At 37.5% G+C, this 15863-nt stretch overlaps 1 protein-coding gene and 1 long non-coding RNA gene across 35 annotated transcripts in view; both read left to right on the top strand.

Moving 5' to 3' along the window:
- LOC108274794 (uncharacterized) overlaps positions 1-15863 on the top strand; it is a 588939-nt gene that overhangs the window by 124290 nt on the left and 448786 nt on the right. Inside the window, exon 5 of one of the 32 annotated variants that reach the window (XM_053685832.1) lies at positions 13972-14286. The exons of 30 other annotated variants lie outside the window; for them this stretch is intronic. In XM_053685832.1, the coding sequence (XP_053541807.1) occupies positions 13972-14286 (315 nt within the window). Of the gene's footprint in view, positions 1-13956; positions 14287-15863 lie in introns of all 32 variants that reach the window. One more of the 32 variants, XM_053685831.1, reaches the window with a different exon arrangement.
- Positions 1-15863, top strand: part of LOC108261135 (uncharacterized) — a 278821-nt gene that overhangs the window by 85467 nt on the left and 177491 nt on the right. The window lies entirely within an intron of this gene.

Genomic DNA, 15863 nt, shown 5'->3' with positions numbered 1-15863 from the left:
CATAAACACCTGCATATCCACATGCTCACGTACAAATAAATCCTTCACTGCACAAATATGACTCATATTTCCCTGTATTTACTTTGCAGATGATTAAAGCAGCTTATCCTGGATTTGCCCTTTGACCTCACTGTGACCCTTTTGACCCTTTGAGGCCTAGCTTTCTGAGTTGTGTGTTATTGTGGAACTGGACTCACACATGGAGCCTTAAACTGATGCTTACAGTAACATTATTATAAGTGTATTTTAGGGAACCTGAGGACACTGCAGAGATACAATTCACAATATAAAATCATGTAATACTAGTTACTGTAGTAAAACCTAAATGAAGGAAAAGGAATATAAAATCAACAATTATAAAATTAAATATAAACAATAATAGAAAACTGTATGTTTATATACAGTTGCAATCAAAATTATTCACCCCCCATCGCAAATCAGGTTTGTTGTCAAAAGTTTGAATTTCAGATGAACAAATCAAACAAAAGCAGTTGAAATAGTTCAACACAACGAATGCTTCAAGTGTTTTCCACAAATTCAACTGAAAATGCAACTTATAATGATTTCTCCAGTCTCAAAATTATTCACCCCCCTGAATAGAAACCCTCACAAATATACAGAACAGGTGTTGTCTCAAACACACCTGATACTAATCAAGGGCTTCATCAGCTGCAGCAGGTGTGCTTGAGCTGGAACACATGAAATACCTGAACTGGCTAGGGGTAGAAAATGTATGGAATAACTGAACTGGCCAGGGGTAGAAAATGTATGGAATACCTGGAAAGGGCAGAAAAAGAAGCTATCAATGGCTGCAAGCAGATTTCTGAGAAGGCAGGTTGTGAAAAACCCTCCAGTGACTGCAAAAGACCTCTGCTCATGAGGAATGGGTTAAGATTCCTCAGGAACGCTGCCAGAAGCCGTGCCATCAGTAAATTTCACAATATGATTGCCCGGATATTTAGCCGAACAGTCATATGTTAATAGCATGTACAGCAGGGGGCTCAGGACACATCCCTGAGGGGAGCCGGTTTTAAGGATGATAGGTGAACATGAGATGCTGTGGACTTTAACAGTCTGTGGCCTGTTCGTTCAAAAGTCCAGGACCCAGTTTCAAAGTGAAGGTTTCAATCCAAAAGTCTTTCAGCACAGGACGGTGAGCAGGAACCAGCAGGATGGAAATGTGGTCAGAGAAGCCCAGGAGGGGGCGGGGCACCGCTCTGTATGTTTGCCGTCTGTTGGTATACACACAGTCCAGTATGTTGTTTCTCCTCACTCTGAGTCACAATAAGTCCATCTTGTTGTCAAGAGAGCAGACATTTCCAGAAAAAGTGTTGGAAAGATAGATCTGTTATTAGCCTTTAGCCTGGCTACGAGGCCAGCCCGCTTACCCCTCTTCTGCATTCGTGCACAACACTTCCTCCTTCCCCTTAGCCGGTGTGTACTGCTCAAAAGCCTTAATCTGCCTAACACTGTTTATTACTGGAATAAAGTTGGCTTGACGTTGGACGGTCGAAATTCGCGGATATTCACAGATTAAGGGACCGTCTCTAAAGTTACATACGACATGGGTATACACGTTTCTAACATCAATAGCATTTGAATGGAATGACTTACAGTCACAAAACCACTGTATAGTATTCATTAAGGTGTCAGGTCTGATGCACACCTTTTTTTAATTTTTTTTTTTAGATTTTTGATATTTAACTCTACAGTGCATGAACCAAAAAAACCTACACGAATGCATACAGTGAGGGGAAAAAAGTATTTGATCCCCTGCTGATTTTGTACGTTTGCCCACTGACAAAGAAATGATCAGTCTATAATTTTAATGGTAGTTGTATTTGAACAGTGAGAGACAGAATAACAACAAAAAAATCCAGAAAAACGCATGTCAAAAATGTTATGAATTGATTTGCATTTTAATGAGGGAAATAAGTATTTGACCCCTCTGCAAAACATGACTTAGTACTTGGTTTAAAAACCCTTGTTGGCAATCACAGAGGTCAGACGTTTCTTGTAGTTGGCCACCAGGATTGCACACATCTCAGGAGGGATTTTGTCCCACTCCTCTTTGCAGATCTTCTCCAAGTCATTAAGGTTTCGAGGCTGACGTTTGGCAACTCGAACCTTCAGCTCCCTCCACAGATTTTCTATGGGATTAAGGTCTGGAGACTGGCTAGGCCACTCCAGGACCTTAATGTGCTTCTTCTTGAGCCACTCCTTTGTTGCCTTGGCCGTGTGTTTTGGGTCATTGTCACGCTGGAATACCCATCCACGACCCATTTTCAATGCCCTGTCTGAGGGAAGGAGGTTTTCACCCAAGATTTGACGGTACATGGCCCCGTCCATCGTCCCTTTGATGCGGTGAAGTTGTCCTGTCCCCTTATCAGAAAAACACCCCCAAAGCATAATGTTTCCACCTCCATGTTTGACGGTGGGGATGGTGTTCCAGGGGTCATAGGCAGCATTCCTCCTCCTCCAAACATGGCGAGTTGAGTTGATGCCAAAGAGCTCCATTTTGGTCTCATCTGACCTCAACACTTTCACCCAGTTGTCCTCTGAATCATTCAGATGTTCATTGGCAAACTTCAGACGGGCATGTATATGTGCTTTCTTGAGCAGCGGACCTTGCGCGCGCTGAAGGATTTCAGTCCTTCACGGCGTAGTGTGTTACCAATTGTTTTCTTGGTGACTATGGTCCCAGCTGCCTTGAGATCATTGACAAGATCCTCCCGTGTAGTTCTGGGCTGATTCCTCACTGTTCTCATGATCAATGCAACTCCACGAGGTGAGATCTTGCATGGAGCCCCAGGCCGAGGGAGATTGACAGTTCTTTTGTGCTTCTTCCATTTGCGAATAATCGCACCAACTGTTGTCCCCTTCTCACCAAGCTGCTTGGCACTGGTCTTGTAGCCCATTCCAGACTTGTGTAGGTCTACAGTCTTGTCCCTGACATCCTTGGAGAGCTCTTTGGTCTTGGCCATGGTGGAGAGTTTGGAATCTGATTGATTGATTGCTTCTGTGGACAGGTGTCTTTTATACAGGTAACAAACTGATATTAGGAGCACTCCCTTTAAGAGTGTGTTCCTAATCTCAGCTCGTTACCTGTATAAAAGACACCTGGGAGCCAGAAATCTTTCTGATTGAGAGGGGGTCAAATACTTTTTTCCCTCATTAAAATGCAAATTAATTTATAAAATTTTTTACATGCGTTTTTATGGATTTTTTTTGTTGTTATTCTGTCTCTCACTGTTCAAATACAACTACCATTAAAGTTATAGACTGATCATTTCTTTGTCAGTGGGCAAACATACAAAATCAGCAGGGGATCAAATACTTTTTTTCCCCTCACTGTAAAGGGGGTCAAAATGACCCGTACTGGATTGAATGGTTTTCTTCAAAAAATCGATGTCCTATTAATGAAATAATTAAAAGAACTGATGATATGTGAATGTTTTAATATTTCAAACATGTTTATTTGTTTTCTTTTAATTTATTTATGTAGATGTTTAGATTGTGGATGGGAGCCAAAGGAATTCAATATTATTTACAGCAGTTCCAGTCAACCTTTTGAGCCGTGTTGAACTGCTTCTCTGACATGGAAAGACGTGCCACATGAAACCACCTGCAGCGGTGACATTCGATCTGAAAAATATCATCATAATCTTATCAAATTACTCAGTAATCAATTAGTTTCTCTCTCTCTCTCTCCCCCTTTCATTCACTCACTCGCTTACACACACACACACACACACACACACACACACACACACACACACACAACGCACACTTGTAAAGAATATAAAATGGCCATAAAAATGTTATAATGTATAATCATTGCTATATTACCCACCCAAAATGTTTTTGCACCACCACCCATTACAAAAGTTACATGTGTGGTTTTTCTGTGATAAAAATCTATACTTTATACCATAGTCTAAATAACAGGTGTTTTTGTACAATAAATAAATGACCTGAGGCTTTCAGAAGTTCCTCTGCCATTGTCAATCGCAGATGTTCCATGTGCTCCTTGGATGAGTTTAGAGTCAAATGGCAAGGGATATTTGGAAAAGCACTGACAAATTATTTTTCCATCTACATAAGACAAGTTATTGTTTTTTTATTTTTTATTTTATTGTCCAGGGGAGATTGTTTCACCACAGCAGCCATACATACAAACAAACAAAACACACACATCTAAATCCATAAATCATATTCAATACACTATTTACATAATCTACATTGAACACACATTGAAGAGCCTGAGCCTCCACATAAAGTACAGTTTGCTCTGACCTTCCTCTGTGTAGCCTCAATTTACCCGCTCCATTCTGGTTTGTTGTCTAGGTACACTCCAGGGGTCTTACAAGACTGAACTAAATCAACATTCTGCTCCACAAATTTATAAGAACTGTCAGAGTTTATTATAAGAACTTGTTTTTATTTATGTCGTACAATTTAATGAAGAAATCCAACCTGCATGACAAACACTCCACAGCTGTACCAGTCCTGTTGTGTGGAATGGGACATTTATCCTCCATTCCATGTTATGTCCACCCAGTCACATTTACTGAGACAGTTTCTTCTCATCTTGAACAGAACATTCTTCATGTAAATAACCTATTTATTTGTTCGTTCTTTGTTGAGTCTAAATGTACAGAAAGTGACAAATCAACTGCTTCTCTCTTACAGTGAAGGGTTCGTTTCCCAGCTCAGAGGGTATTTTCGCCATCACACCCCCACTCTTCTATCCTATATTGCCTTGTCAATTCTCTACTATCCCTACCCCAATAAAGCAAAAAAGCCTCCCAAACCAATAAAAACACATTCTTGTGATTTAAACTACTTTAAGGTTCATCTTTTTAACCATATGTTTACCAAATATTATTACAAAATCCAAACAATAAATGTTGTTGTGAATCTGTATTTAAGAGACCCACTTTGTTAGTCAATTTAAATGAATGTTCTGCATTGTGCTCTCCGTTCTCTTTACAGGCCATATAAATATAATGATCTTATTAGAAAGGCAACATTATTCATTTTGCTTTAGTGCATGAAACACAAAATGTGTGAAAACAAGTGTGTTAAGCGAATCAAAATGATTGACAGGATAACATTAAGCATTAAAACATTATTGCCTACTAATTTCCTATATATGTAGTGTCAGGTAATTATCGTCTTTACATATCTCACTCACTTTACACTTAGCAATGATTGTGAATTGGTTGCTGCGTATAGTAAAAGGTAAAAGGTAACGTTATTGTAATGATTTTACAGTGTTTAAAAAAAACCTTATGAGAAGACTAGTATACTTACACAATGTCAAAGACTCGAAGTCTGTCATTTTATTCTTACCAAAATAATCATTAATGAGCCAGAGATCTGCAAGATCTATGACAAGTCTCTGGAACACCAACAGGAGGGGTAGAACATACTTATTTCAAAATATATTTCTACATTTTACATTTCCTCCATTTATACTTATACATTTTGTCTTATTGTGGATTGATGAACACCCAGATGTTTAGAAATGCTTTTCAGCCTTTTCCAGCTTTGTGCATCTCTATAATGTGTCTTTTACAGTCCTGTGAACGTCGATGGGATGGAGGCATGGTTCACACTGTTACGGCCCAGTCTAGGTTAGGCTGCACAGAGTAACCAGCTCGGGATTCAATGGAATTTAACTTTTTAAATAAGGAAAGCCAGGAATAACACCACAAACAGGGTTGTTCAAAAAAAGTTGTTGTATATTGTAACACACAATTATATACATACAACTATACAAAGAACCAAACAGCAAACATAACTTCAGGGTGGGCCAAAGCCAAAATAATAAACAAAAGAATTATTTTGTTAGGTAGCTAGCTTACCTAAAAGGAAAATAACAAAGAAAATACAAAGATACTTCCCTAACTACCTAAGCCAAAAACAGAGACAAAAGGACCCTCTCCCAAAAGAAATGGCAGCCAGACCCCTACTGCGGGTGAACCAAGTGCAAAATATATATACAATGGTGGATAGAATGCACATAAACAGGTACAGGGACAACCAAACTCAATGTCAAAAACCAGGCAAAAGTTAAAACAAAACAAAAAAACACAGCAGTCAGAATGTAGCATATAAGCAGCACAAACACACTCTCTAAACCAAAACCTGCAACCACCTCCAACATCCCACACCATTCTCACTCCTCTTCCTCTTTAAATATGGCCACCATTTAGTGATGTCATCCTGGGAGGCGGGATCAAGTCATGCTAGGGCAGGCTGGAAAGTCTGGGAGAAAGTTCGGACCTGCACACAAAATATGTCACAGCACACAAAAACTTCCCGTCCCAAGATAGGTTGTAACAACACTAATCAGCTGAAGAACAGATTTGTCAGTAACTGGAATTTGTGTCTTTATTTAAAGGGTAAAGCACCTGTACACCCCACACCTCCAATCTCATCTCCTCAATTTAAACACCTGACTCCAATTAGCTTTTGGAGAAGTTGTTAGTGCAGGGGTTCACTTACTTTTTCCAGCCTGCACTGTGAATTATTACTCAGTATGCTCGATAAACTCCTGAAAACTACTACTACATGTGTGTTATTAGTTTAATCAGACTGTGTTTGTCTATAATTCTGACTCAGATAAAGATCAGATCACAGTATATCAGTAATCAGTGCACAAACCCTGGTAACTCCAAAGGATTCACAAACTTTGGCTCTCTATACACATGACAATAAACTTGATTCTGCTATTTAAATATTTATCTGCTGAAGAAGTGATCAGCTGATCATCTTGAGTGAGAAGTGTCTGTTCAATAAACCTTTTATACTAACAATTCAAGAAATGCACTGTCTCCTTAGTCTTCAATTTAATTACACTTTTCCATCAGGTGGAAATCTCCAAAATAAATAAGTCAAGAGAGAGAGAGAGAGAGAGAGAGAGAGACTGATGATCAGAACTGGTGAAAAGCCTAAATATTTATTCTTTGTTAAATGTATGTTTTTATTCTAAAACCTTGATGAAAATTAAGTTATATGATGCAACACTAAACAAATATATAAATATACATAAAGACAGCATCAGTCAGATTAAATAAAGTATTGTTACTGACCTGTAAAGTTCAGGACATTTCCTGCTGAGATACTACAGTGACGTAAGTAGACTACAGAGGGTGTGGATAAAAAAAAAGTCGACTCTCTTCTCCACCCAAACAGAATGAATGAAACGAAACTAAAAGAATCGACTTCCTTGTGTTAGATTTGACTTTTATAGACTTCTAGTTTATGAATAATGTAATACAACGGAATGTATTTAATTTAATTAAATACTCTTTAACTCATCATGAGGAATAATTACATCATACACAAAAAGAAATAAAAGAGTATAGTATGTTATAGAGGGAGTAGTTATAGCGGTTATAGAGGGAGTAGTTATAGAGGGAGTAGTTATAGAGGTTATAGAGGGAGTAGTTATAGAGGTTATAGAGGGAGTAGTTATAGAGGTTATAGAGGGAGTGGTTATAGAGGTTATAGAGGGTGTAGTTATAGAGGTTATAGAGGGTGTAGTTATAGAGGTTATAGAGGGTGTAGTTATAGAGGTTATAGAGGGAGTATTTATAGAGGTTATAGAGGGAGTATTTATAGAGGTTATAGAGGGGGTAGTTATAGAGGTTATAGAGGGAGTAGTTATAGAGGTTATAGAGGGAGTAGTTATAGAGGTTATAGAGGGAGTAGTTATAGAGGTTATAGAGGGGGTAGTTATAGAGGTTATAGAGGGAGTAGTTATAGAGGTTATAGAGGGAGTAGTTATAGAGGTTATAGAGGGTGTAGTTATAGAGGTTATAGAGGGAGTAGTTATAGAGGTTATAGAGGGTGTAGTTATAGAGGTTATAGAGGGAGTGGTTATAGAGGTTATAGAGGGAGTGGTTATAGAGGTTATAGAGGGTGTAGTTATAGAGGTTATAGAGGGTGTAGTTATAGAGGTTATAGAGGGAGTGGTTATAGAGGTTATAGAGGGTGTAGTTATAGAGGTTATAGAGGGTGTAGTTATAGAGGTTATAGAGGTTATAGAGGGAGTAGTTATAGAGGTTATAGAGGGTGTAGTTATAGAGGTTATAGAGGGTGTAGTTATAGAGGTTATAGAGGGAGTAGTTATAGAGGTTATAGAGGGTGTAGTTATAGAGGGAGTAGTTATAGAGGTTATAGAGGGTGTAGTTATAGAGGTTATAGAGGGAGTAGTTATAGAGGTTATAGAGGGAGTAGTTATAGAGGTTATAGAGGGTGTAGTTATAGAGGTTATAGAGGTTATAGAGGGAGTAGTTATAGAGGTTATAGAGGGTGTAGTTATAGAGGTTATAGAGGGTGTAGTTATAGAGGTTATAGAGGGAGTAGTTATAGAGGTTATAGAGGGAGTAGTTATAGAGGTTATAGAGGGAGTAGTTATAGAGGTTATAGAGGGAGTAGTTATAGAGGTTATAGAGGGAGTAGTTATAGAGGTTATAGAGGGAGTAGTTATAGAGGTTATAGAGGGAGTAGTTATAGAGGTTATAGAGGGAGTAGTTATAGAGGTTATAGAGGGAGTAGTTATAGAGGTTATAGAGGGAGTGGTTATAGAGGTTATAGAGGGAGTGGTTATAGAGGTTATAGAGGGTGTAGTTATAGAGGTTATAGAGGGTGTAGTTATAGAGGTTATAGAGGGTGTAGTTATAGAGGTTATAGAGGTTATAGAGGGAGTAGTTATAGAGGTTATAGAGGGTGTAGTTATAGAGGTTATAGAGTGAGTAGTTATAGAGGTTATAGAGGGAGTAGTTATAGAGGTTATAGAGGGAGTGGTTATAGAGGTTATAGAGGGTGTAGTTATAGAGGTTATAGAGGGTGTAGTTATAGAGGTTATAGAGGTTATAGAGGGAGTAGTTATAGAGGTTATAGAGGGTGTAGTTATAGAGGTTATAGAGGGTGTAGTTATAGAGGTTATAGAGGGAGTAGTTATAGAGGTTATAGAGGGTGTAGTTATAGAGGGAGTAGTTATAGAGGTTATAGAGGGAGTAGTTATAGAGGTTATAGAGGGAGTAGTTATAGAGGTTATAGAGGGAGTAGTTATAGATGTTATAGAGGGTGTAGTTATAGAGGTTATAGAGGTTATAGAGGGAGTAGTTATAGAGGTTATAGAGGGTGTAGTTATAGAGGTTATAGAGGTTATAGAGGGAGTAGTTATAGAGGTTATAGAGGGTGTAGTTATAGAGGTTATAGAGGGTGTAGTTATAGAGGTTATAGAGGGAGTAGTTATAGAGGTTATAGAGGGAGTAGTTATAGAGGTTATAGAGGGAGTAGTTATAGAGGTTATAGAGGGAGTAGTTATAGAGGTTATAGAGTGAGTAGTTATAGAGGTTATAGAGGGAGTAGTTATAGAGGTTATAGAGGGTGTAGTTATAGAGGTTATAGAGGTTATAGAGGGAGTAGTTATAGAGGTTATAGAGGGTGTAGTTATAGAGGTTATAGAGGTTATAGAGGGAGTAGTTATAGAGGTTATAGAGGGAGTAGTTATAGAGGTTATTGAGGGTGTAGTTATAGAGTTTATAGAGGGTGTAGTTATAGAGGTTATAGAGGGAGTAGTTATAGAGTTTATAGAGGGTGTAGTTATAGAGGTTATAGAGGGAGTAGTTATAGAGGTTATAGAGGGTGTAGTTATAGAGGTTATAGAGGGAGTAGTTATAGAGGTTATAGAGGGAGTAGTTATAGAGGTTATAGAGGGAGTAGTTATAGAGGTTATAGAGGGAGTGGTTATAGAGGTTATAGAGGGAGTGGTTATAGAGGTTATAGAGGGTGTAGTTATAGAGGTTATAGAGGGTGTAGTTATAGAGGTTATAGAGGGTGTAGTTATAGAGGTTATAGAGGTTATAGAGGGAGTAGTTATAGAGGTTATAGAGGGTGTAGTTATAGAGGTTATAGAGTGAGTAGTTATAGAGGTTATAGAGGGAGTAGTTATAGAGGTTATAGAGGGAGTGGTTATAGAGGTTATAGAGGGTGTAGTTATAGAGGTTATAGAGGGTGTAGTTATAGAGGTTATAGAGGTTATAGAGGGAGTAGTTATAGAGGTTATAGAGGGTGTAGTTATAGAGGTTATAGAGGGTGTAGTTATAGAGGTTATAGAGGGAGTAGTTATAGAGGTTATAGAGGGTGTAGTTATAGAGGGAGTAGTTATAGAGGTTATAGAGGGAGTAGTTATAGAGGTTATAGAGGGAGTAGTTATAGAGGTTATAGAGGGAGTAGTTATAGATGTTATAGAGGGTGTAGTTATAGAGGTTATAGAGGTTATAGAGGGAGTAGTTATAGAGGTTATAGAGGGTGTAGTTATAGAGGTTATAGAGGTTATAGAGGGAGTAGTTATAGAGGTTATAGAGGGTGTAGTTATAGAGGTTATAGAGGGTGTAGTTATAGAGGTTATAGAGGGAGTAGTTATAGAGGTTATAGAGGGAGTAGTTATAGAGGTTATAGAGGGAGTAGTTATAGAGGTTATAGAGGGAGTAGTTATAGAGGTTATAGAGTGAGTAGTTATAGAGGTTATAGAGGGAGTAGTTATAGAGGTTATAGAGGGTGTAGTTATAGAGGTTATAGAGGTTATAGAGGGAGTAGTTATAGAGGTTATAGAGGGTGTAGTTATAGAGGTTATAGAGGTTATAGAGGGAGTAGTTATAGAGGTTATAGAGGGAGTAGTTATAGAGGTTATTGAGGGTGTAGTTATAGAGTTTATAGAGGGTGTAGTTATAGAGGTTATAGAGGGAGTAGTTATAGAGTTTATAGAGGGTGTAGTTATAGAGGTTATAGAGGGAGTAGTTATAGAGGTTATAGAGGGTGTAGTTATAGAGGTTATAGAGGGAGTAGTTATAGAGGTTATAGAGGTTATAGAGGGAGTAGTTATAGAGGTTATAGAGGGAGTAGTTATAGAGGTTATAGAGGGAGTAGTTATAGAGGTTATAGAGGGAGTAGTTATAGAGGTTATAGAGTGAGTAGTTATAGAGGTTATAGAGGGAGTAGTTATAGAGGGAGTGTACGACTGTACACACGATGCTCCGCCTTCTCTACAACCTCGGTTAGTGCAGTGACTCATAGGCACATAGGCATTTCTGGACAAGATCTGATCGAGTGAATTCAGGTAAAACTGTTTTACTATTAAATTCTTATCCAGCTTCTATCGGGTGTTTTATACTTTAGAAAAAGTATCTTTTTGAAGGTTGATACTCAACGTTTAACAAAACAACACGTTTAATAGCTCTAACAGGAGTCTCTTACTGGTTTAATCTGATCTTCTATATACACTGTGGTGTTGTGGCTGTTCCTGTTAAGGGTCACAGAGGATCATCAGTGTGATCCGTATATTTAATTTGGCACAGACTTTACACCACAGTCCTGATTCAACACCTGAACACTTCAACATCTGATCACCTCACAGCACTGGGAGACCTCAACACCTCTGGACCATGTGTTAGATCTATATACATACACTACTACTAAATTTTAATACTGAGAAAAATGTCAATATTAAACTTTATCTGGGAAAATAAATGTCATCATTTTAATAAAGTTGTATCTCGAGTATAAATTCCCCGCACAGTTCATCAAAATGAAATGATTATGGTGAAATGATTAAGATGATGTGTAGATATTATCTTCAGGTCATTTTAAGGCTTGAGTGTGAATGAAGAAAGCTGATAAAATACTGTTAATTAAAATAACACACGACTCTGAATTTAAATAAATAATAATTCACCACCACAAAAATGTAAATTAGACCAAATACATTACTCACAGCGTGTATTTTAACTGGTGCTTATGCGCGTGCATGGAAGTTACAGCCTTCACTATAGTAAAACCTGTCATTCATTTCCTGCTTACACAACTGCACTATCTGACCATGTAGTGTTAGCACAGTTATAGAAGACATTTATTTATAATTCTACTATCCGTGGTCATGAGGACGGGTTCACTTCTGAGTCTGGATCCTGTTTTTCCTCACCACCGTTACCTCTGTCTGCTCATTAAATAAATTCATTCATTTAAAGTCTACATCCTGAATTTATATATTTCTGTAAAACTGCTTTAGGACAAATTCCACTGTTAAAAGCGTTATACAAATAAAACTGAATTGAATTGAATTATAGTTGTTGACTAGTGTCTAGTGTAATAACTTCCCAGCAAAGCCAGAGGTGACTGGTAACTAGAGTGAGTAAGTCATTAACACGTGTAATAAATCCAAATCCTTTTTGTTCTTGTACATGGTCTTTCTTTATTTTATCCAGAAATGATTAAATTACATAATCCCTCATGAACATGTTTACACCAAGATCCACAACACGGTCAAAAAACTGTGTCTCTCCCCATTCCCAATCACCTGACTTACTACACAGGTGCATAATTTATCCCCTTGAGTCTACTGCCACTTAGCGGTCAATAATAATATTGCCACGGGAATTGCTCCAACATCTAGTGTGTGTAAATATTGTTTTAAAACAGCTTCTCTGGCTAAGCTTTGGTGTAGTGTAATGTAGTCTAGGCTGCCAGGGACACTAGGAATAGTGTGTGTGTGTGTGTGTGTGTGTGTGTGTGTGTGTGTGTGTGTGTGTGTGTGTGTCTTGATAAACGCTGTTTTTACTGTAGGCATGTTCTACAGAATATACAATGCTCAAATAGGAAATGCTCATTTTAAATAGGTGGAGTTCATGTGTATTTATTATAAAGGAAAATTTGTAAATTTTGAATATAAAAAACACTTCACTGTACAAATCATTGCCAGTAAACATCCAATGAACTGCATTTCAACATAAATTGAACATACTGTAAGGACTGTCTGAACAGAAAACTTAACTAGCTGTACAGTGTTTATTTTATACAATATATATATATATTTTTTAAATTATCGATGCCAATACTTCTGGAATACATAAAAGGAAAATTTTCAGCAGTTTCTCCGACTGTATCTTTAGAGTATATTCAGTTTGTCAGTAAAACGTGTTTGGAAATATTTGGAAGGTGTTATGAGCCAGCGTGATGTGACTCTGGTTTAAACTGTTGTAGATAAATTTGACCAACACAGGGGTTTTTTTGTTTGTATTTTTTTAATCACAGCGATCACTCGCTGCTTGTTTTGGGGTTTGATATCCTACAGATCTACAGTATTAAGTAGGAAAGTTTTTGTTTCTTTGTTTGTTTGTTTTTTTAGATTATTTTCATTATTATTATTATTATTATTATAATTATTATTATTATTATTATTATTATTATTGTTGTTGTTGTTGTTGTTGTTGTTGTTGTTTTACCTTCAACAGTTGTTTACTGTAGAGAAAATAAATAGTTATTATTACAATTAACTGTATTTTGTTATTCATACTATAAGATTATATAAATTAGCTATGAATGTGAAACTTAATTAGAACTTCAAATAGGTATTCATAGCATCCAGTTACAATGGTGTGTGTGTGTGTGTGTGTGTGTGTGTGTGTGTGTGTGTGTGTGTGTGTGTGTGTGTTTATATATATATATATACACACACAGAGAGAGAGAGAGAGAGAGAGAGAGTTTTGTGAGATACTGTATAAAATATAGCTATCTTTAGCTTTATCTGTCCTATTGGAATCTGAAATTAAATATTACAGTATATTGTATAAGTAATATAGCATAAATAAATAAAAAGAGAAATGATTGATATAAACCAATAAGCACTCTGTTACCTTTTGATATTCAAATATATTTCTTTTTTCACACCTTCCTTTCCTTGTTTTAGAAAATGTTCACACGCTCCTCCAGACACTCTCGGGGCATCATGACCTCCTGTTATTCCATCTGCATCGTCTTGGGTACCGTGTGTGTGAGTAAGTAACTTTTTGTTGTAAAATAGATGAAATAAAGCTCTTAACATAAGATCATTGTCTAAAAGGTGAGAAAGTAATCTAGATTTTAATTTTCCCATCTCAGACCCCCTCTCTGCAGTATCTGAGTTCACTGTATCTGGACATGTGGGGTCTACAGCTGTCCTGCCGTGTAAACTGCAGACTGAAGTCACTGGAACACTGTATATTAGGTGGGAGATCAGATCTGAGACTGTGTTTGAGAGAGTCGGTGAGGAGACCTATCAGGGTGAGGGATATGAGGGGCGTGTGGACGTTCCTGAGGAAGAGCTGCGTAAGGGGAACTGTTCCTTGGTGTTGCGCAATCTGACAACTAATGATGAAGCTCTCTACTGGAGCGCCAAGACACACAAGAGAGAAAGAGTAGAGATCAGCCGTGTTCATCTCTCAGTCCATGGTAAGTGAGTGAGTCTCAGTAGATCACACACTGACCATCACACACATCAGAAATCAAAGCTGGACATGAGGGAGAATTGGAAAGGCACTAAGTTTACAGTTATGGATGCACCGAATGTTCGGTAACCGAAATTATTCTGCCGAAAATAGTGGGGGAAAAAAAGCATTTCCGGTGTTCAGCTGAATAATTGAAAAGGCAGAATAAATTTGACTGAACAGTGACGTGTTTGAAGACGCGACCAAGTAGCCTAGCAACCAGAGTGAGACGCGCGAATGTCACGACCTCGATGAGGGGGCGCGCGCGTGCACGAGCTACGTGCTCTTCGGATGTTTACTTTTTTGTTTCTGTCACGTCGCGAGACGTAAAGGAGTAGAGTACGGAAGCAGGTAAAGACGTATTTATTTAAGGACAGGCAGACAAATCCACATCTTAATTCAAAAAACTTAGTCAAGACAAGCAAAGGGACTAAATGAACTAATCATAGTTTAAACTAACTAAATCTATCAAGGAACAGAACATTAACATCGTATCTAACTCTACTATATCTACTCTAATATTCGGCGAGGTGTACAGGGGCGCGAGCGGTACATATCCCCAATATAATCAGCCCTATAGAACCCAATAGAACCAGTTCCTGCACTCTTTTAATGCACTTTTTAATGCACTTTTAGTTGTAGGCTACAGAGTGTTCCATTCTTTCAGCAGTCAGTTACAGGCCCAACATCGGCTATTCAAGGGGCTCAAAGATGACCACATCACAATATTTATATTTTACTTTTATTTATTTAAAGTTATAATGTGCCTTGTTGGTAGCCTGTACCTGCTGGAATGAAAAAAAAATGTTCAGAGTTAAATAAATATTTTGTAATTGATTTTTGCTTTGAAAAGCAAGACAAAATAGTTAAAAGCACATTTTGACTGTTTAATTTATGCAATGGTGAAAAAAAAATGGCAAAATAAATGGTAAAAAATGTGTTCGGTTTCAGCCTTCGGCCAAGAATTTTCATTTCGGTGCATCCCTACTTACTGTATAACAAAAGCGGTTCATATGGGGCAATTTAATGATCTCAGTGTTTTAACTACTAGTTGAGGACTTCTGCACTGAACAGCTAATTACAAAGCTCTTCATGTGTGTGTGTTAGATTGAGCCAGGAGAACACACAACACCTGTCCATCTTTTTTGTTTCATCACACACTTGTAGAAGCATCACAACTTTACATCTAAATCATTTTCATTACACGAATGTGCAGTAGATTTTTAAATCAGAACGTCTTTACCCCAGACAGCAGGAACAGTGGAGCTGAAATCATTCTCTTGGTTATTTGTACAACGTATTACCTATGAAATACTATTTAAGTGATATTCATTGTCAGAATATTCAGTTGACATTATTCTAAAATATTTGATCATTTATTATAATCACATATTATAGTGTTACTAATATGAAAGCTTTTATTTTAGTGGAGAGGGTGAGTTAATAAGGCATGTTAAAGCAGTACTGGAGTTAAAGGTAAGACTGAGAATGTAAACACTGAGCTACATTAGTAGTGACCTGACCTACATGTGTCCCTGATCT

The sequence above is a fragment of the Ictalurus punctatus genome, chromosome 14, assembly GCF_001660625.3.
Source record: "Ictalurus punctatus breed USDA103 chromosome 14, Coco_2.0, whole genome shotgun sequence".
Taxonomy (NCBI): domain Eukaryota; kingdom Metazoa; phylum Chordata; class Actinopteri; order Siluriformes; family Ictaluridae; genus Ictalurus; species Ictalurus punctatus.
This window is presented reverse-complemented; position numbering and strand designations above follow the sequence as displayed.